Source organism: Solanum tuberosum, unplaced genomic scaffold, assembly GCF_000226075.1.
Source record: "Solanum tuberosum cultivar DM 1-3 516 R44 unplaced genomic scaffold, SolTub_3.0 scf00008, whole genome shotgun sequence".
Lineage (NCBI taxonomy): Eukaryota > Viridiplantae > Streptophyta > Magnoliopsida > Solanales > Solanaceae > Solanum > Solanum tuberosum.
The window spans coordinates 3,013,760-3,035,114 of record NW_006238934.1 but is presented as its reverse complement, the minus strand read 5'-3'; the positions used below and the strand labels follow the sequence as shown (position 1 = coordinate 3,035,114).

Here is a 21,355-nt window from a genome sequence, read left to right as displayed (position 1 = left end):
TCCGTTTCACAAAGAATGACCTGGTTTGACTTGGCACGGAGTTTAAGTAAATAAAGAAGACTTTTGAATCTTGTGGTCCTAAATTAAAGTCATGTCAAATGTATAAAATTGCCCTTAATCTTGTGGTCTTAAACATGCCACGTGGAAAGCAAAAAGTAAAATGTTACCAAAAAAGGAAATAGGTAATTCTTTTTGAAACTGACTAAAAAGGAAAGGAGGTCATTCTTCGTGAAACGGAGGGAGTAGTATTTATTAAGGAAAAGAGTCTGAAATATATTCGAATTTTGATCGAAATTGTTGTTACGATACCAAACTTTGGAAATGACCTTTCACCCCTGCACTATTTAATAGTGTATTTTAAAATATATATGTGTCCACGTGGACATAAAAAATATTGCATAATTATAAATCATAATGTGTCCACGTGAGCACATATATACCTTTAAAATACACTATAAAATAGTTCAGGAGGGTAAAAGGTCCTCCATAAAGTTTGATATCGTAACAGCAATTTCGACTAAAGTTAAAGTATTTTTCAGACTATTTTTCCTATTTATTAAGAAGTAACTAGAAATAATTATATTTTTAAATTGGTAAATTTCAAATTCTGATTACTTTACCGGCAACTTCTCCCGCGGGTTTCCCATGGATTTTGACCCATTAAATTTATTATACGTTGGAACACTATCTTTACCTTATTTTCAATAAATAATAGTAATATATAGTAATCAATATTCCTTGCGTTTATTTATATCTCTATGATACTTTTTTTTAAAAGATAAATAAATTATGACCATTGAAGACTCATTTAATTCTAAGAATCAAATTATAGAATCTTATATTTGAACGAGTGATACTTCTTTATGGTCCAATATTTCTTTCGTTCATTTACTAGTAAGATAACAATTTTTCTATAATTTTTAATAGTAATAGTTTAAGAACATTTCAATAGAGTGAAGATATTTAATAAATAGACGTTATATATTGAAATATAAATAAGGATTCAGTATTCAAAAGAATTCTTTATATGATGAGTACTTTCGTTCGTAATTACATATCGTCTTTATTAAAAATAGATGTTATCATTTCACAAAATTAATGCATAAATGACACTACTCTTTCTATTTTATTAGCCTTGAAAATATACTTATATTTGACCAATACAAAAAAACTAAGTAATTTGTTCATGTTCATTGATCAACTTAACTAATCTGTTTATTTATTGAAAACTTGACTTTAACAAAATATTAAATAAGAGTACAATAACAATTTCACCTAATTTCTTAAAGAATGTGAAATCTAAAATAATAATAATTAAATAGAAACGGAGAAAATACTTTATATGAAATATCCTTACGTATTCTATCCTGCGTATTAACCAAGAGATGAAGGAGTGGAGGGGAGTGATTGGTGGGTGAAATGTGGGGAAGGTAATTGTAATAATTGTGAACTTTCACGTCTCCCTTATTTTGTGGGTTATTATGTGAATGAGAAGGAAGATGGTGCAGTAATTTCTTGCTCTTTTCAATGCAAATAAAAAGAAGAAGAAAGAAGGTGTGTGTGTCAATCACAAAACACAATCATTGCCTATATTGTCACTTCTAAATACATCAACTACCAACTTACATTTAAGCGTAATTTTGGTACCAAAATATTTTCATATTTTTTTTTAACTTATATTTTTTCATATTTGACGAGTAAATGGGGTTAAAGGTGATTGAGATGAGATGAGATGATCGAGAGATTAGGATAGAAAGTAGGACAGGGACGATGAACTTATTTTACTAGAGAATATATTTTAATTTTTTTTTGATCTACCAAACATGCAATAATTGATGAATTTTGAATACCAAACATACTCTTAGGGATCATTTGGTTTATGAAACAAAGTTACTCCGAGATTATATATAATTCTAGAATTATAATCCTCGGAGGCTATGACTAGTATCCCATATATGAGAGACGAAATAAAATAATATCAAGTTGAATGAAATTAGATCTAATAGATAGGACTCAAAATTATATTATAATTCTAAAATGTATTTTCTTAAAAATAAATAAAATATTATTAACTTATTTTTCATATTTGACGGGTAAGCGGGGTTCGAGGTTACCGAAATGAGATGATCAAGAGATTGTTCTAGAAAGTAGGACGGAAACAATGAAACTTATTTTTAAAGAATTTGTTTTTCTAGTGAAAAATATTTTAAAAAACTTATAGATCAACTAAACATGAGATAATTAAAAACAAATTGATGCCAGACACACTCTAAGCGATCATTTGGTTCATGAAACAAAGTTATAACACCAAGGTTATATATAGTTCTAGAATTATAATTCAAGGAGGCGAGGACTAATATCCTATAAGATATGAAATAAAATATCAAATTGAATGAAATAAGGTAGTTTAATATATCGGATTCAAAATTATATTTATTTGGTTGAACTATAAATTTATTCTAAACTTATCAAATAAAATATAATTTTAAACTTTTTATCTTATTTCGCTCTATATTTGAGACTCATGAGAAAACGACTCCTTTTACCTTAAATATCCATTGTGAGCGTTAGATTAATTCGGATTTGTATTAGAAATTTTGATATTTAATTATGATAAAAAAAAAATTATTAAAGGGAAAAAGACAAAATATACCCCGAATTATCGTAAATAGTATGCAGATACCCTCCGTCAAACTTTTGGGACATTGGTACCCTTGTCGTCTAAAAACTAGAGCAAATATACCCTTTATACTAACGGACATACATCGATCATAATCTTATCCATTGATCTGACATTTATTAAATATCAGATCGACGGATAAGATTGCGCCACGTGTCCCTATTTAGTCTCCCGTTAGAGTGAAGGGCATATATGCTCTAGTTTTTTGACGGCAGGGGGCACCAATGTCCCAACAGTATGACGGAGGGCATCTGCATACCATTTACGATAGTTCGGAATTATATTTGTCATTTTTCCCTTTATTAAAAGCAACTTCATATTTAAAAATTTAAATGCGTGACCTTTTATTATACCAAACCTTTTTTTTAATTATTATTACACCAAACTACCCTATAATTTACCAAATTAAAAGAGGAATCAATAAAAATAATTAAATAATGTTGAATGAATTAGTTTTATAATCCAACAAGATTAAGCAATTGACGCGGCCGTATATGGTTCACATGTGAGCTGCATGCTAATTAGAAAATAAAAAAGATTAAATAATTAAAATTATGCTTATTAAGTGCTAATTATTTCTAATACTAGTTGTATGTAGTAAACTCTTCACTAATATATATTTTGTTTATCTAAATCAGCATGTTAAAATGGGCAATTTAAAGAAAGAACCAGCTACCTAAGTGGTAACGTCATAAGACAAATTATGAGTTTATAAAGTAGCCCATTAATGTTTGTATAAAGAAAATAATTATATATTTCGATAAAATATTTAGTTTCAATAAAGGTAGATTCATGTACATTTAATAGTTTTTCTTAAACTTTAATATATGTATTAATAAATCAATTGAATATATGTAAATATTTCTAATTATTAACGTATTTTATTAATTTTTGAATCCGGTTTTGATTTTCACATTATAATTAACATTCTAAGATAATTTCATGTACATTTAATAGTTTTTCTTAAACTTTAATATATGTATTAATAAATCAATTGAATATATGTAAATATTTCTAATTATTAACGTATTTTATTAATTTTTGAATCCGGTTTTGATTTTCACATTATAATTAACATTCTAAGATAATTTCATGTACATTTAATAGTTTTTCTTAAACTTTAATATATGTATTAATAAATCAATTGAATATATGTAAATATTTCTAATTATTAACGTATTTTATTAATTTTTGAATCCGGTTTTGATTTTCACATTATAACTAACATTCTAAGATAATTTTTGGATCTTTTTGATGGGCACACATGTATTTTGATATCTAGAAGGTCAAATCTTTAGTCTTAAATTTAATTAAAAGAAGATCAACTAAGAAAGGGGGAAAAAGATTATGGTTCATAAAATATTTTTCTCATTAAAGTTAATAAAAATGGAGATTATCCTGTATATTTTAAAATGTTTAAAATGGTCAATTGCTTGGTTAAGAAGGTTAAGATAAAGACAAAAAGAATATCCTAATAGATTCCATCAACATAGACATACTTCTAAACAACCTTTTTATGCTTAGGTACCTAATACTTTTCGTTTTAATTTATTTATCTGATTTAAATTTATTACTATTAAATATTAAAGTATAAAGTATAGTAATATTTTCAAAATTTTATAGTTCTAAACTAAAGAAATATAAAAGGTATGAAATTGCTTTTTAGTTTTATGATAAAAAATATCTGTGGAAAAAGTTAAATTAAATAATTATTAAAAAGTAAAAATATAATTCTTTTTTAACGGATTAAAAAGATTTTAAATAGAAAAATATGAAATAAACTTGTGTATGACCTTGTTCAAATTATCAACATAAATACAAATAAAAAAAAATCAAAGATATGTGAATTAATCAGAAACAATTTTCTACCCATAATAGTGAGAAAATGCTGAGGCATCGTATCTTTTCTAAGACTCCATTTATAGAACAATATTTAATTTATTGTTATGGTATGTAATATAAATTCATTAAATAAAAATTAATTAGAAATACGAAATTAATCAGAAACAATTTTTCTATTTTTTTCTACTAATAAAAGTAAGATGAAGACTGAGGTGTCGACATCTTTTTCAGAGTCCATTTTTAGAATTATATTTAATTTTGTCATTATGGTATGTAATTTAAAATCATTAAATAAAAATTAGCAAATCTTTTTTTTTAAAATTACCCCCTAATAGCTAACCAAAGGGTCTATAAATAAAGTAGTCATATTTTCATGTAAATGCCAAAAAGTGAAGTTGCAACTTCTTCCTCTTCTCATTCCCTTTTTTTTTCTTCCATCCTTCCCTTTTGGTCTCATTTGGTAAAACTTAGTTTAGATTATAACAAAAAAAAATGGAGAAAGTTGAAAGTTCAAAGTTTAATAGAATTTGTGTGTTTTGTGGTAGCAGTTCTGGGAAAAAAACTAGTTATCAAGAAGCTGCTATTAATTTAGGCAAAGAGCTGGTAACTGTTTTAAACCCCTTTGTTTTTTTTTTTCATGTTTTATTTTCAAGAATCAGAAAGTTTGGTGCTTTTTATGAAAAAAGATATGATTTTTAAGCTTGTTTCCATGAGAAGGCAAAAAGTTTGTACTTTTCATTGAAAAATATGATTTTTTTGAATCCCCTTTTATGTATCTTTTCAGTTTTTATGTTTTTTTTTCTCACTTGTTAGGTAGCTATATTAGAGTTCGATTATTCTGAATTCGTAAGTGACCCCATTTGGGGTAAAAGTGCTCTTTACGAAAGATTTTTTCATGTTTAGGGCTCGAAATCCGATAACTCTGCTTGAGGTCTACACCATATCATTTGGTGGTGTATGTGTCCAACTTCTTAACATAAGATCTTTATAATGTTCATAAGAAAACTAAAATCAAGAACCCATTTTTAAGTTATTTTTCATTTTGGTACTATTCTTTTTTCTTGTTTAGATGATTTTAACATTTACTTTGCTCAAAGAACCAAACTTTTTCAAGTTTGGTATATGATTGTGATGGAAAATAAGAAGAAAAATCCTTATGTTTGGCATGAGTAAGAGAAGTAAAGAATGGTATTTTTGTGTGTTTAAAAAAAAAAAATTTTTTGCTAGCTGTAGCCTGCCTGTAATTAGTTGAGCAGTGTTCTTGCATGATTTAATTAAACTTTGTAAAAATTTCAGGTCTTGGAATTTTTTTTCATGTTTTTTCATAGGGAACAGAACGTGCCACCTTGTTATCATGACATTTTGCAACTGTGTTTAAATTTTGATTAGTCCTTATGAATATATGCACATGCATAAAAAAATGTTAAAAATACCACTCTCTGGCACGTCTCTATAACATGGATTTTATATAGAGTATAATAATGTTTATTTCTTCTTGTTAATGATTGCATGTTTTGCTAATATGTTAAGTTTTGGAGAAATTGAGGAGTAGTAGCTAAGTTGCTCGAACTCTCCAAAAATGTTGTTGCACCCGTGTCGATCATCCAAAAATGCACTATTTTTGAAGGATCCGACACGCACCTGATGACTTTTTCGAAGAGTCCGAGCAACATAGAGTAGTAGTTTATTTTCTTGGATACCTGATGATAGTTTTGTTAATGATTTTGATGTGTGTTGATGAAGGTGGAGAGGAGGATTGATTTAGTGTATGGAGGTGGAAGTGTGGGGTTGATGGGACTTGTTTCTCAGGCTGTTCATGATGGCGGGCGCCATGTTCTAGGGTAAGCGTTTTGCTTTCTACGTTTTAATTTGTTTGTTTGGGTTTGACTTGACGCGGTATATAGGAAAGTAAAGATAAATTTGAATCTTTGAGGTCTTAAGCTAAATGAAAACTAGAAAAGTAAGGCAAACAAATTGAAGCGGAGGGACTAGCTTCTGCTATAGTTATTTTGTCATTGAGTTTAACTTCTATAAACATACATTAAGGGCTGTAAATGAATTCTATAAACTATTCCATCCAATGGGCCTGTTCTAGCATATTGCTTGGACTATTTTCGCTCCTGTGTCGGATCCTCCAAGAATGTACTGTTTACGGAGGATTCGACATGTAACTGTCAAGACATTTTTGACAAGTCCGAGCAACATACCGTGTTAGGTTGTTTTCATTTATCTGTAGTGTTTTAAAGTTAAGATCTTTAAACCTTGAAAGTATCTCAGTTCTCAATGAAATGGCTTTCATGAGGACTACCTAAAGGCAGACATCATGGGATCAAATGTTTTTTTTATTTACTGTTGTTGTCTGTACATCTCTCTTTTTGACACACTCAATGGGTCATTTTCTGAACAAACAAATAATTACTATACATGTAAATAGAAATTTAGTATTGAGCACATATGTTGCTTGGACTCTTCAGAAATGCTGATGGGTGCATGTCGGATTCTCCAAAAGTAATGCATTTTTGGAGGATCCAACACTAGTGCAGCAATATTTTTGGAGTGTCCGATCAACACTAACAACACTAAACGGTTATTAGTGTGCTACTATACATTTTATCAGTTTTGCTGTTTTTTAATTCTGGGTTTTCTATTGCAGGGTGATTCCGAAGACTCTCATGCCTAGAGAGGTACTATTCACTACAAACTTTGAAATTGTTTTCTACAGAGTTAATTTCATGTATAAGCATATGCTAAATTTATTATATGGCACTGAATGTTGTAACAGTTAACTGGAGAAACTATTGGAGAATTGAGAGAAGTGTCCGGTATGCATCAAAGGAAAGCTGAAATGGCCCGGCAAGCTGACGCTTTCATTGCCCTCCCTGGTACATCATCAAAATTTGTTCTTTTCCCCTGATTTGTTGTAGCTGCAGTGTTCGTGTTGTATACTTTATTAATCAATCGTCGTTGTGCTTTATTTTCTAGGTGGCTATGGTACTCTTGAAGAACTTCTCGAAGTCATCACATGGGCTCAGCTTGGAATCCATCAGAAACCAGTAAGCATTCTACATTTTTGTTCAGATTACTTTACATTACATTTAGTAGGTCTTGACTAATTTATAGTCCAAATGAAACATTCCAATGGAAGCACCTATGATTAAGTGTGTACTCAAGTAAAAAGTACGATAAATTAGTATTTAATGACTGCAAAGTTTGACACAAAATGTGTTCCCTTGGAATGCAAAGAAATCAATGAGTTGATGTATTCTTTCTGGTGAAGATAGTCATTGCTTGAATGTTTAACCTTTTGACTTGATGTCATCACTCTCCGAAAACCTATAGGTGACTTTTGTTTTGCAACAACACTCGTCTAGTAAAAAATGTTGCTTGAACTCTTCAAAAATGTTGTCGCACCACCATTTTGCCCTTTCTAACTGATTTCGACTTGTGTTGCCTTTTTTACGACATGGCTTATTTTAAAGTGTCCTTCTAAAGAACTATTCCTGCTGGGATTCTGCATTCAAGTCAACAATATATACAATGAAACAGAAAGGGGTATCGAAGCACGTGGTCCTTATTAGTTTTTGTTCACATGGAAAGATTATACAAAAGATTTGCACGTCCTAATCATTGTCCTTCTTCACAATCCTGTTTGAATGGCAAGAAAGTGGTTCTTAAGCATTAGAATAATGATTCTTTTTGTCTGTAATGTAGACCGTTTCATCGTTGATATTAATATAATCTAATGATGCAGGTGGGGCTATTGAATGTTGAGGGTTACTATAATTCGTTGTTGTCTTTCATCGATAAGGCTGTTGATGAAGGCTTTATCTCTCCAATTGCACGTCGTATAATCGTGTCTGCTCCAACAGCCAAAGAGTTGATCAGAGAACTTGAGGTATGCATATTTATACTCACTTTTCTTCATACTATATAGTTTTATTTAGTTAAAAAAACATTTAAAGTTCAAGTTGTGTAGCATCCTTATTTCTTTATTTGATTTTGTCAATGTAACAAATATAAAACTAGTTTAGCTTCATTGTATAGTTCAACTTGAACCACTAACTTGCAATATTTTATTGGTAACATGATCATAGAAACTTCTCTTAATATTTAATATCGTATCTTTGATTAAACGACAACAACAACATACCTAGTGTATTCCATGGGACCATATACTTTTGTTGATTCTTTTTTTTCGTTTTGTTACAGGAACATGTTCCAGAAAAGGATGAAATAATATCGAAGTTGATATGGGAGGATGAAATTCAAAGATACAATTATACACCTGAATCCAGTGTTCCTATATAAAAAAAAATGTCTCTTTTATATTATAGTATATGGTTTTGGGATTTAGAAATTTCAGTATACAAGTATGGAAGGGGGAAAAAAAATATAGCATCAGTTTTTGTGGAATTGTGGATGTCCATATAGCTTAGGGCATTATGCTTTAAAGAATATATAAGTTTTTGTGGGTCTGATGAAGGTTCATTTTGTTCAAGGCATTATGCTTTTGTGTATGTTTACCAAGTAATATATTATGTTTTAGTTGCTTCGATGGTTGAATATCTGAACTTATACCTTGGTATATTTATTTTTCTTTTGTTGTTACGATGAGCAATGCCTGATTGAATCATTAATGATTTTTATTATTTATAAATACATACTGAGAGCTTTTATTAGATACTCAGAATGTATCTTGAGGTCCATTATATGGAGTTTGATCAACTTAGATTACAAAACAGACAAATAAAATCTATTTCAACAAAGAAATAGGATGTTTCATAATTAGTTTAGTATGAAATTATAATTATTGTTACATTATAATTGTTTGGTGGCTATATGATCAATTCTTAATTATCTTTGATTAATACAAAATTATTGGATGCAAGCCATTTCAATGAAAAATAGTTGACTCCAACATATTTGGAATCGTTCAATAGAAATATGATCTAATCAATCGAAGGATCTTTTTAATCCTATTAATTATTCTCATAAAAATATTTTTTATAACATGTGGTTCTAGACCAAGTCGTAATTGAATTATGTTCGTTATAGTATAACTATGTATTAGAGATGTATAGACGATTACATCTAATAACTAAGATTATCATAAAATAAGTTGCCATGTGATATAACATCTATCGTGTTCGTCCCCTAGAGGAGTAGTAGCATTGTTTTCGCTATGAGCAGATGACATAGAAAGTATAGTTAGACTATTCTTGTTGATGACTCAAGGTTATAATCATCTTTGTTCGAGAAATGCACATTGAAAAGAAATATCATATATTCATATGGTACACGCTTTACAAGGCATATCATAGATTCACATGATACATGCACTTTTGATTTGATAATAGCGTGGCCCAAGGGACAAATCTGCGAGATCTGTTGGGCCAAAGTAAAGCTTGGATTGTGACATTAGGCAGAGTACATGAGTGTACATATTTATTCTCAAAAAAATGCCAAAACTCAACCAATACCTTAAAAAAATGTTGCAGAAAAGTGTTCTCTCCAGCTTCTGTAAACAACAAATTAGATAAAAAGCAATCTAATTTATCTCCTTATATGGATGCAAAGTACTCTTTGCTGCCCTTGGGGTCAGGCTTCATGGATTTCTCCCCGGGCTTCCATCCGGCTGGGCACACCTCGTCTGGGTTCTCCTGAACGTATTGCAACGCCTGTTTTTCCGCACCCAAAGCAATTATAAGCAAATCATACGAGGCTGAAATGTGTACGAGCAAAAGCCTAAATACAATGGTCGATTTATACCTGAAGAGTTCTCAATGTTTCATCGACGCTTCTACCAATTCCAAGATTGTTAATGGTTGAATGTTGAATAACTCCTTCCTTGTCAATGATGAAAAGTCCTCTCAATGCAATCCCCTGAAAAAACACCAAGAAAAATCGTAGGAAGCTGATTTCATTTAGCACCAGAATGTGTAAACATGATCTCAAATGAAGCACATTATTTCCTCCCATTTTGGGGAGATCGAACCAATTATGAGACACTCGGAATGACATACCTGATCAGGGATCAGTACATTGTATGATTTTGAAATTGACTTGGTTACGTCAGAAATTAATGGATAATTCAGATCACCTAGACCACCAGACTTTCTCTCAGTTTGAACCCATGCAAGGTGGGAGAACTGCAAAAGCAACAGCATGAAATCAATAATAAAAGATCAAACAGGTACTCAAGAGACTAGAGACAAAAATCATTGGATATTACGATTGAATAATTGCAAATAAGTCCATAACCGAGGCACCACAATATTATCATCTACTCCGAAAAGAACCTTCACACTATTTCTTGTCAAACATCTCTTTGGAGTGTATATAAATTTCATTGTACAAGAGTTTCTCATAAGTCATAAGCTATTTAAGTGACTGCCGCAGAAGAAATGGAAAAGGTTAAAGAAAATTCAACCACTCCGCAATAACATCCCTTCAGTCTAAAGATTAAGATGTTAGAAAGTTGAACCCAACAAGCAGCAGTCAAGGGTTCCACTCTGAGCAATGGTCGTGCTTGGCCAAGGGTTTTTCTAACCAAGCATACATGACTCCTCTCCGGGTAAACTAATCCAAACTTCAAGGAATTGAGCCAAACAAAGCTTGAATCCGAAGAGTAAAACTACAAACCTGGCTCGGTGCGTCCCTACTTAAATCAAATATTATGTCACTAACAAATTATGAGTTAAATTGAACTGTTTGCCAATTATTACTTAATAGTTTTCTTCTTTTAAAGGAAAAAATTCTTCCTTTATATCCGGAAAAGAGATTCTTTCACCAAATATCACTATATCTTTCTCAAAGTAACAAATTTTGTTTTAACATTTCCTTGATCCACCCCTGCCTAACCTAAACCCACCCTCTCATCCATGTAAAGCGAAAGAAAAAGTGATGAGGAACCCTTGCTCATGTGAGTCAAGTCATGTCTATACAGATAAACTAGATATTAAAGGCTTCTGCTTAAAGCCTTACATCACAAAGATACACAGAGTTGCAAACAAATGAAGAAGGCATACTAGTTAGCAGCACAAATGCAACATCACAAAACCCTTATGTCCACGCCCAAATCGTCCCCCCCAGTGGAATACGTGCATCTAAAGGATCTTACAAACCAATTAGGTAAAACTAACCCTTTTATAGGAAAATTGAAGAAATAACAATTAAACTATCACATTATACTAGTAAGCATATGAAGTGCACAAACTGAAAGAACTGAGCATAAACATACAAGTTGATGAATTTATAACTTCATAATAGAAATTTGAAGGAAAGAATACTTACCACACTGTCTACAGAAACACCCAATACTTCTGTGTTCACCTTTTCAAATTCTTCATAACGGTCACTGAAAGCAGTGATCTCTACAGTAACAGAAAAAGATATTACATTAAAACAACACATTTCGCAACCTAAATAGTTAGGGAAAACTAATGAGAATAATCTGAAATTGGCAGCAGAGAAATTTCAGGGACAAACCAACCTGTAGGGCAAACAAATGTGAAGTCTAGTGGGTAGAAAAAGAGAATCACGTATTTCTTCCCAATGTACTCGGACAATTTAACCTGGATAAAAAAGGAGTATTGTAATTGCAAACAGCAGATACAATCCATAAAATTCAATTAAATGTGCAAATGTCAAATAGTTCCTAAACGGGTCCGGAAGTGAAAGTAAGAACCTAAGCCATATTATCTCAAACTTCATATAACTTAAGATGAGTAGGAAACGTTGCTTATTGAGGTGGTACTACACTCTGTTCTTACTATGTCCTCATTTCCATCACCAACTGCAACCAGATGGGTTAGCCAACAATGTACACTCCCTCAAGATTTCTATTTTACCAATAGTGGTTATTCTTAGCCGACAAGGTAGTGCAACTTAGCTGACACAGAGTATTTTAGAATTGAGATTTGATTGATTGCCGAATGTTTATTTTTTTGGCTTATTAGAGGAACACCTCACTGGATACTTAGGCTTGCAACACTAACCTCCTATGTGGTTTTAAATATTACGTTGACATCCCTTACTCTGCATTCTTGCAACAAAACTCTAGAACATAGCAACTAGTGAGCCGAATAAAATAGTAGGAAAAGAGACGAAACTACTATTATTTGAACATATTCATATTTCATGCAGGACCTTTCACCTTTTAACCATAAATCTGTTATTCTTATAATATTAATGAAAATTAAAACAAAACTGGGAAGGGGAAAACAATACAAACCAAGTTGTTAATGAGTGATAATATCAAATATTATGATTTTATTGTTATGAGTCATAAGTTAAATCTTTATACAGAAAGATAAATATATTATTCATGTTTTGAAATCTAAAACTAAGCACACTTTTTGAATGCAATTAAGCATTTTTCTTCAATAACAGGTAAGTACTAATAACACAAATATATTACCTTGATGAATTCTTGATCAAAAACAGCTTCAGCCTCAAAGTCTGGTGCTTGATTTCCAACAAGAGGGAGTTCACTCTATATATTAAACATACATGAAACAACATTAGATAGCTGAATCCTGATCTAAAAAGAAGCACAAGCACCACAGAGAATCTTGAGGAAAAAGAAAAGGTAAGTTCTTGGGACGATTGAGAACTTGAGAAAAAAATTCCTTTTATTTTACTTGGTCTTCTTATGCAACTTTTGGTCTCTCTACAGAAACTAAGTTGACCGGTTTATACATAGTCTAATATCTACTTGATAGTCATGCCCAATACTTCTTGTCCTTTACATTGGGTGGTCATTAGTTCTAATTAAAACCACTATTATGAAGCACACAACATACTATAATAGTTAATCCTAGATATGAACTCCGGTTTACCACTCTACCATTACCAACTTAGATACAAGTGAACCTATAAGTTTTAATTCACATTATCCCAAACCAGTCCATAAATACAATTTACATTGCCTTACAATTCAAAGTATAAAGTATGCTAAAAACAATGCTTAAGCCTGAAAGCCTCACGCCAATGTACACGGTGTCTTCCGTTCAAAACTCCTATAAAGCAAGGATTAATAGATAAAAGTTCAAACTAACCACATTGAGCTTCCAAATTCAAGTGCAAAACACAAATGCAGTAATAAGAAAATGAGGATTGTTTCACAAATGGATGTGGTAAATTGAATAGACAAGTGTTTCTTTTAATTACATAGGGGACAGGGGAAGGGGGAAATTGGTGACGGAATTACAACATGGGGAATCGAACCCTCAACTAACCAACCGAACTACTAAGATTCCTGATAAGCGTTTCCTTCAAAAAGTGGGTAAAGAAAGAAACTTTCCCCAGAATTAAAGTAAACCCTTTTTCCAAAAACATTCATAGTTTCAGAAAATCAACTCAAAATGCGATAAAACCAAGCAAAAAAAAAGGGGGTCCAAGAAAAACTTACAGAGGCACAGACAGCAAAGCGACGGCGTTCTGATTGAGCAACCCGAGTAGAGATTGAACGAGCTACACGAGAAACAAAGGGCTTACAATTGCGAAGTCCATTAAAAGCAGAAGGAACAGAAATTGATTGAGAAATGTGTGATTTGGGGGAAATGGAAGCTCTAGAAGTAGAAGAAAGCAGAGCAGTTGAAGAAGAAGCAGAGCAAGCCATTGGAAAGAACGAAAATAGGCTCTATGAGTAGTGAATGGACAGTAGAGAAAAGGGTATCTGATAAAGATAGGGTAGCTGCACAAGAATTTGGCCTTATCTACTGAATTTGGAGTGTTAAAGGTGGAGAAATTGTTGAGTGTAGGGTTTGGTGGATAAGTTGATTCATATGTTGTGGAAGGATTTTGGCCTTTGGTTGAGGGGTTTTTTCGTTTTCATATTCGGTGTTCGATATCTATATCTAAATTCACATTATAAGATAAAATATTTTCTAACAAAGACGATTTCAGAGAAGAACTCTAATCTAAAATATCTAATTATAGATGAATCAATACTTATCCATCTATTACCATTCTTATGGGTGATTCCATGAGTTTTAAGCAAAATAGGACAAATAGTGGGATCATAATCATGTGACCCAAAAATATTACATAAAATGTGTCAATAACTTTTGACTTACCTATCTATTAACAACAAGTAGATTTACATCAGAAAAATTAGTATTATGTTAGGAGAAAGTAGTGTAGAAAGTTGTGAATACATTTCTTGATGATGAAATTAGGGGACAATCAAAGAGAAATGGTCGTAATAAGAGTTATAAGTTATTTTCTGACGTAAAGGCAATGAAGGAAGATGTCGTGAGACTTTGCTTGACAACAAGTGATTATTCAGGATTTTTAATTTTGTTATTGTGGTGGATATATCTTTTACTTTCATTATATCGATATGGATTATCTCACAATATAACAATTGAACTTTCTTAGATATTTGTATTTCACGGTCTAATTAGACAACGTCTTGCTTAATTGCTAAGAGTAAATTCAAAAAATAGAGTTGATTGTAGGGGCCTCCACTACAAACTCCCAAATCACCTTATTAGTTATAATATAATAACCAAAAGAATTCCATTTCTTATATAATTCTGTCAAAACTAGAAAATTAAACAAAATGGAAAAGAAAAGAAATCATTAAAAATTAGTTTGATCACATTTGTTTTTACAATTGTACAAAAACGTTTACGTTGTTGTGCCACTATTTGGCTAACTAGTCCCCTTTGTTGGAACGTCTTAATTTTGCCCTTGCACCATAAAAATCTTTGTCTTCAACCGGTGAAGATGAACGGTGTGTTGTCTCATCTTTTATCTGCAAATGAATAAAATTTGAAATTAATCGACGAGAGAAATCAAAATGAATTAATACCGACTAGTAGTATCATTTGTTTAGGCATTCCACAAGGATATCCAAGTTCAGATAGTTTAAGTGTGTAACTGATAATACAGGTTAAGAAAACGTTACCTCGGATTTGGGTTGTTGTGTTCCTCTTTTAGATTGAGAAGCTATATACTCAAGCACTTGCAAGAACTTTGCTTGTCCTATTTCTGTACAATTTTGCCAGTAATAAATGGCTAAGTCCCATGCCTTGGCTCTAAATTCCATTAAACTCCTGTCAATCTCTGTTTCATACTTTGCAACAAATGGCTTCAATATAGTGTCATATATGTATGCTGTGCCTTTTGTTTTTGGATACCATAAGTAGATGAAAAGTGCCAATTTTGCCTCACCATACATTGGTAACCTAAAAAAAACAACAATGTAATATATTGGTAGTATCATTTTTGGTAAAAATGTAAATGTAGCTAGATAAGTTTTCACTTAACATACCATGACAAGAACAAATCACCAAAGCTTTCAAAGATTCTCAGTGCCGCGACAATAATCCTGAAACAAACATTTTTTTCTTAGTACTGAAGACACTAGATAAATTCTTCTCATCAATTAAAGTCTTGATGGACAGAGTTATTCGATATCTGTACTGATGGAGATATCACATAAAATTAGACATGCACTTCAAGGATAGTTGACTTTGTTTAACCAATCCCAACAAACTCAATCCTCTATTTAGTTACATTTATTAAGGATATATTAAATGCTTTCAAAACCCCTAGTCATGAATCTCATTATAGTTCAAGTTCTACACACCAACTGCGTGAAAAACATTAACACATCATGCTAATATGGTAATAATTGAAAATTCTCTATGATGGCATGAGAAAATAACACTAAACTACCCTAATATAATAGGTTAAACTAAATTTTTATATCTAGTACTTATACCGTAAATAACTTTAATCCATTTCGTTATACATATTATATTCTTCATGTTTGTTCTCATTATACACAACAACGTATCAGTGTAATTCTAATTCCTCATGTAGAATTTAGGAGGGAGAATAAGTATATGCAGATCTTTAGAAAAATTATTTTCGATAGACTCTCGCCATAAGTAACTACAATTATGGTCCAATTTCTCAAACATCGAGTTCTAAATTGTTCAAACCCACTACTCCAAAGAGAAATTACAAATCAACTTTCATAATAAAAATAAGAGGATTTTCAATAGAAATAAAATTTTACCAATATTGACACCAAAATCTAAGTTCATGAATCTCCACTTTGTTCTTCTCAATAGTTTTAAAACATTCAAAAGCAGGATATGCATATCCAAGAACCAATCTGCAAAAATCCACAAAACCATGATTCAATCATATAAATATGTAATTTTTTTTTTTACAAAAATCACAAAATCCAAAAAAAAAAAAAAAACGTACATTAAACCGCTAGTAATGAAGTTTCCCAACATCTTTTACTCCAAAATGCCTTGTGTTTAATCAAGTAATTGAAACCCTTTTAATAACCATCTAAACAAAATTTCAACATTTTTTGTTCAGTTTTCAATAATCAAAAAGGAATTAATTATGAAAACATAATATTTGCCAAAATATATAGTTTGAGAGAAAAAAAAAGGCCGAAATTAATTTTTTTTTAAAAAGAGACACTAATTTAATAGGAAACGTAAAATTAGAATAATTAGTTTACATATAATTATTGACAAACGTGAGAAGCAGTCCTACTTGTGTTTTTGGTCAGCATAATTAAAACATTATTTTAAAAAAAGAATATCATATTAAATGTAAGTGTAATGAAATATAATTTTAAATTAATCATACGAGTATTTGAAGAGAAAAGTTAAAGTTATATACCCAGTGCGTTTACCCAAAAATATTTATAGAAAAGTTTTTTTAAAATATTAATTTATATATTTCTAAATAAGATAGAGATACAGTCACATAAGAAATCTATTTCTTTTACATAATGTATACAATCAAACCTCTTTATAATTACTTTTGATATAATGAAATAGTAAGGGTGACAACTGTTTGGAATAGGTAGAAGTTAGAAAAGAGAGGAATTTGAAAAATTCTAGCCTCAAGAATAGGATTGTAGGGAAGTTAAGATTTTTTGGGATTCTACAAACGTCTTAAATATGTAAAACAGTTACTTTATCTTGTGGAAGGGGTATTTTCGTCATTAAAATAATTTTTCAGTTGACTTCATTTTTTTCAATTTTTTTTTATTTTAGAAAATTGAGTTTGGACTTTTGGAGCAAATAAAAACATCAAAATACAGACGTGGAGAGAAGTTTCAGAGGAGAATTATTGGGGGAATTATGGGTAGAGGTGTGAAAAATCGAATCGGAAAAAGTGTAGTGATTTATTGCTATTGAATTATTGAGTTAAATAGTTTTTAATGATTTTAAAAGAAATTAGTATCAAGTTATCAGTTTTGTTTTGATTTTTTAATGTTAAGTTATTGGATAAATTGATAACTCATTCATTAATATTATAGTACTGCTTTATCCGTACATAAATATTACTATCAAATATTAATCTCAATAGTTTACTAGTTACTGTCTTCAGTGGCGGAGCCAGAATTTTTAATAAGGGGGTTCAAAATCTGAAAAGTAAACACACGAACTAGTGAAAGGGGGTTCGGTATCTATTACACATACCTAAAAAATAATTTTAACCATATATAAATAGTACTAATATTTTCCGCCGATGAACCCTCTCGGTATATGCGGCTTCCGCCCTGACTGTCTTTGGTCTTTAGCCTTCAATTCACATTACACAATAACTTTGAATTCACAACTTCACATTATACAAAACATCAAAATCTAAAGTAAGAACCCTATTCCTCTTAATTTCTCTTTGTATTATACTTGTATAGTTCTTTTCATATTAGTTATTATTATTATTTCGATTTTATAAGCATTTTTAAAGTTACATTAAATGTCTTTTGAACGTACCGCCTATGGAATACACAGCTTTCTCATGATTGTAATAATGTCCTACGTCTGAATATGTTTCTATTGCTCTATTTTTGTTTTTGCATTTATGACCTCTGTTGGATAATATTCACGTACTACATATTGTATGGTGGTACAAATTCAACTTTTTTTTTTTTAAAAAAAGCTTATCTAAGTAATTAGATTTAAGCTATATTGTTATTAGTTTTATTTTGATTTATTATAGCAAGTTAATTATTATTTTATCTTGTTAAGTAGGAGTTATATTTATGATAGGGTGGGTACCTTTCTTTTTTTCTGGTTTCTCACCGGTATCCGGAGTCAACAATGGAGCTCCGACTAAATTCGGATCACGCTCTGCAGGGCCTATTCGGGGTGGCGCTCCCAACAAGATTTTCTCCATACCCAAGGCTCGAACCCGAGACCTCTGATTAAGGGTGAAACACTCCCACCAGTGCATCACAACACATGTTGGTTAGGGTGGGTACCATTCATTACTTCAAAAGTAATATAATTGTGTAGATATTTTTCACATCATTAATTAATACATAAGACTTTTAAATGGTTTAGCAATTGAGAGCTCGACCCAATTTTGTGTTATGTAATTTTTCACATTTAGTAATATGTAGTTGGAAGTCTCTCTCCATGATGAGAGAAGTTCTGTTCTTGAATTAGCTCCTCCCGATTGTATTTCTCTCGATATAAAAGAAAAGATTGACAATTTATTTCTTTATCAATTTTTGAAGTGCGAAATTATAGTTAAAAAGTAAAAATAAAAATGACGAAAATATTTTAATCAAAGAACATGTTTTGGTCGAGTGATAAAATTGTTCATAAAAAATATTTGGATTCAATTCCAAGTAGCTACATATTTTAAATATTAATGAAAAAACCCATCTCAAAAACCAACGGACATGATCAATTATCACATATCCTTCAATTTTTAAGTGACCCTATATATTGGGTTCATAAAATTTACTATGTACAGTGAATCGATTTGACATTTATCTTAAAAAATCGACTCCATAAGTCGATTTTGGCCCTTAATTTAGGAATGATACAACTAAATATAAATAAGTGTATTATTTTCTTAGAATATGACTTTTGGGCAGCACTAGATAGTTTATTAATATCTTTATGTTTAATTTGTCGACTTCAAACTAATGGAAGTAATTAAGGTTTCCTTACAAAAAATGAGGGACCATAATATTCATGGCTGTCATCATTATTAGTCACCAATATGGTTGTTATTAATTAGTTTTAATTAGGCAACTTGGCTATTAGAGTAGCAATAGAGAATACTAAGAAAAATTATTTACACAGATTGTTTGCTAAGTAAATAAATGCATCATATATGTGTCATCTAAATTAAATTAATTTTAGGTTTAAGTTGTATACTGCACCATTCATGTAAAAACTATTAGTAGTACTTAATATAATCAGATTATTATTTACAAAATAATTGCATGTGAATCTTTATCAAAGCATTAATTGATAACCATATAGTAAACAGGATAATGGACGTGTTATATTACAGTACACTAAACAGGGGCATATCTAGAGGGGTACCGTGGTTCATGTGAACCCATGCTCCCTTCTCTAGGTCATATATAGTAAGTGTTATATTTTTTTAAAACTAGTTAAATATAGATGTGTGAACCCACGTTCAAAGTATCATACAATAATACGATGATGATTGGGTGCACCTCTCTAAGTGAGTATAGAATTTTAAATCTTATATCTATCTTGTCTTTTTGAGTAACACCTAAGTGGTTATCGGTTACATTTTTGGCGTTTCAACTAATTTTTGTTTTGTTTTTTTCTTTTAATCTTTCAAAAATTTTCATTGAAAATTCCTAAAAATTTTAGCACTATAAATTTTGTATATAATTAAGTCAAATGTGTACATTAAAATTTAAAACTACTAGTATTATATATTTTGGACCTATAACTTTTAAAGTTTAATGGTTCATATTAAGAACCTAAAAGTTAAACCAATTAAATTTATATTTAAGATGTATTTTTCGTAATTGTGCACCTATCTTACCGCAATCCTGGATACGCCTATACTAAACTATATTAACTAAAAAATATTATTTAATGCAGTTTTTTTTCAGTTGACATGTAGAATTTATATGTTCCATCACTTCCCAATTTCAGTGAAACTATTCACTATTATACCTTACCTTAAAAAAACAAATTCATATAAAAAAGCTCTGCAAAATTTCTTGCTAATTCTGCAATGTCAACCACCAAAAAAAGGGTTATTTTACGCAACGTTACAGTAAAACTGGGCTGCAGTAGCAGTTGCATCCGGCCCAAATTTTCCAGCATTTTCCACCCTAAGCCCCGCCGCCACCAATCCGCCGACACCGCCGCCACCTTCAACCACGACAAAACCCCCAAAATTTACTCATCCACTAATTCTCCGATCACAACCGCCACTACTTTTTCTCCATCTCCGACTCCGTCTCCGGCACACTACTCCTCCGACGCCGAACGAGCTGTTCAAGGATTCGGTAGAATCGGCGGCGGGAGTGTCGCCGTCGAGAAAGATTCCGACGATCCTTACGTGGATTTCCGGCAGTCAATGCTGCAAATGATACTGGAAAAGGAGATTTACTCTAAAGACGAATTAAGAGAACTTCTCAATTGTTTTTTGCAGCTGAATTCTCCGTATTACCATGGAATTATTGTTAGAGCTTTTACGGAGATCTGGCATTGTGTTTTCTCCGTCAATCCTGGAGTCACCGGAGCTGACTCGCCGTTTTTAGAGAGCGGCGGTGATGATGGCGGTGGAGGAGGGTGGTGATCACGTGTTTGACACTTTTTTCCCATAAATATATATATATATATAACTGACTCAGCGGCGGAAATTTAGGAATCAAATTGGTAAGTTTGTTTAATTTTGAATTTATTTTAAAAAAAATTTATTTAATATAAATTATTAATATAGAATTTAGTAATCTAAAGGAGTAAAATTCTTAGCCTAATTAATAAGTTTTAAATTTTGACTCGACCATTTTTTCCTGGTAGAAAGGGATCGAGATCAAATTTGAAGGTTATG

At 31.1% G+C, this 21,355-nt stretch overlaps 4 protein-coding genes across 4 annotated transcripts; 2 read left to right on the top strand and 2 right to left on the bottom strand.

Moving 5' to 3' along the window:
* Positions 1-4,911: 4,911 nt before the first annotated feature.
* Positions 4,912-9,017, top strand: LOC102587326 (cytokinin riboside 5'-monophosphate phosphoribohydrolase LOG7-like). Its single transcript, XM_006339259.2, has 7 exons — positions 4,912-5,125; positions 6,266-6,363; positions 7,176-7,206; positions 7,305-7,404; positions 7,505-7,575; positions 8,274-8,417; positions 8,732-9,017. The coding sequence occupies exons 1-7, from the start codon at positions 5,015-5,017 to the stop codon at positions 8,828-8,830; spliced, it is 654 nt and encodes a 217-aa protein (XP_006339321.1). The 5' UTR covers positions 4,912-5,014; the 3' UTR covers positions 8,831-9,017.
* Positions 9,018-9,784: 767 nt separating this feature from the next.
* Positions 9,785-14,318, bottom strand: LOC102583123 (2-Cys peroxiredoxin BAS1, chloroplastic). The gene is made up of 7 exons (XM_006339097.2): positions 13,935-14,318; positions 12,942-13,016; positions 12,015-12,096; positions 11,816-11,895; positions 10,546-10,671; positions 10,292-10,405; positions 9,785-10,200 (listed from the first exon to the last, which is right to left on the bottom strand). The coding sequence occupies exons 1-7, from the start codon at positions 14,142-14,144 to the stop codon at positions 10,084-10,086; spliced, it is 804 nt and encodes a 267-aa protein (XP_006339159.1). The 5' UTR covers positions 14,145-14,318; the 3' UTR covers positions 9,785-10,083.
* An 867-nt stretch (positions 14,319-15,185) lies between these two features.
* LOC102586992 (putative HVA22-like protein g) lies at positions 15,186-16,782 on the bottom strand. The gene is made up of 5 exons (XM_006339258.1): positions 16,751-16,782; positions 16,557-16,655; positions 15,804-15,860; positions 15,438-15,717; positions 15,186-15,284 (listed from the first exon to the last, which is right to left on the bottom strand). The coding sequence occupies exons 1-5, from the start codon at positions 16,780-16,782 to the stop codon at positions 15,186-15,188; spliced, it is 567 nt and encodes a 188-aa protein (XP_006339320.1).
* Positions 16,783-20,431: 3,649 nt separating this feature from the next.
* LOC102586649 (transcription repressor OFP6-like) lies at positions 20,432-21,129 on the top strand. The gene has a single exon (XM_006339257.2). The coding sequence runs from the start codon at positions 20,531-20,533 to the stop codon at positions 21,098-21,100; it is 570 nt and encodes a 189-aa protein (XP_006339319.1). The 5' UTR covers positions 20,432-20,530; the 3' UTR covers positions 21,101-21,129.
* Positions 21,130-21,355: the final 226 nt, after the last annotated feature.

What these genes read in the sequence shown, in the direction of transcription:
- LOC102587326 (XM_006339259.2), top strand. Translation starts at nt 5,015, where the DNA reads ATGGAGAAAGTTGAAAGTTCAAAGTTTAATAGAATTTGTGTGTTTTGT. An exon ending in TTAATTTAGGCAAAGAGCTG is followed by an intron (nt 5,126 to 6,265) that starts GTAACTGTTTTA and finishes GTGTTGATGAAG; the next exon opens with GTGGAGAGGAGGATTGATTT. An exon ending in AGACTCTCATGCCTAGAGAG is followed by an intron (nt 7,207 to 7,304) that starts GTACTATTCACT and finishes ATGTTGTAACAG; the next exon opens with TTAACTGGAGAAACTATTGG.
- LOC102583123 (XM_006339097.2), bottom strand. Translation starts at nt 14,144, where the DNA reads ATGGCTTGCTCTGCTTCTTCTTCAACTGCTCTGCTTTCTTCTACTTCT. An exon ending in TTGATCAAGAATTCATCAAG is followed by an intron (nt 12,097 to 12,941) that starts GTAATATATTTG and finishes TTTTTTATCCAG; the next exon opens with GTTAAATTGTCCGAGTACAT. An exon ending in CACATTTGTTTGCCCTACAG is followed by an intron (nt 11,896 to 12,014) that starts GTTGGTTTGTCC and finishes CTGTTACTGTAG; the next exon opens with AGATCACTGCTTTCAGTGAC.
- LOC102586992 (XM_006339258.1), bottom strand. Translation starts at nt 16,782, where the DNA reads ATGTTGGGAAACTTCATTACTAGCGGTTTAAT. An exon ending in TTCATTACTAGCGGTTTAAT is followed by an intron (nt 16,656 to 16,750) that starts GTACGTTTTTTT and finishes GGATTTTTGCAG; the next exon opens with ATTGGTTCTTGGATATGCAT. An exon ending in GGTGATTTGTTCTTGTCATG is followed by an intron (nt 15,718 to 15,803) that starts GTATGTTAAGTG and finishes TGTTTTTTTTAG; the next exon opens with GTTACCAATGTATGGTGAGG.
- LOC102586649 (XM_006339257.2), top strand. Translation starts at nt 20,531, where the DNA reads ATGTCAACCACCAAAAAAAGGGTTATTTTACGCAACGTTACAGTAAAA.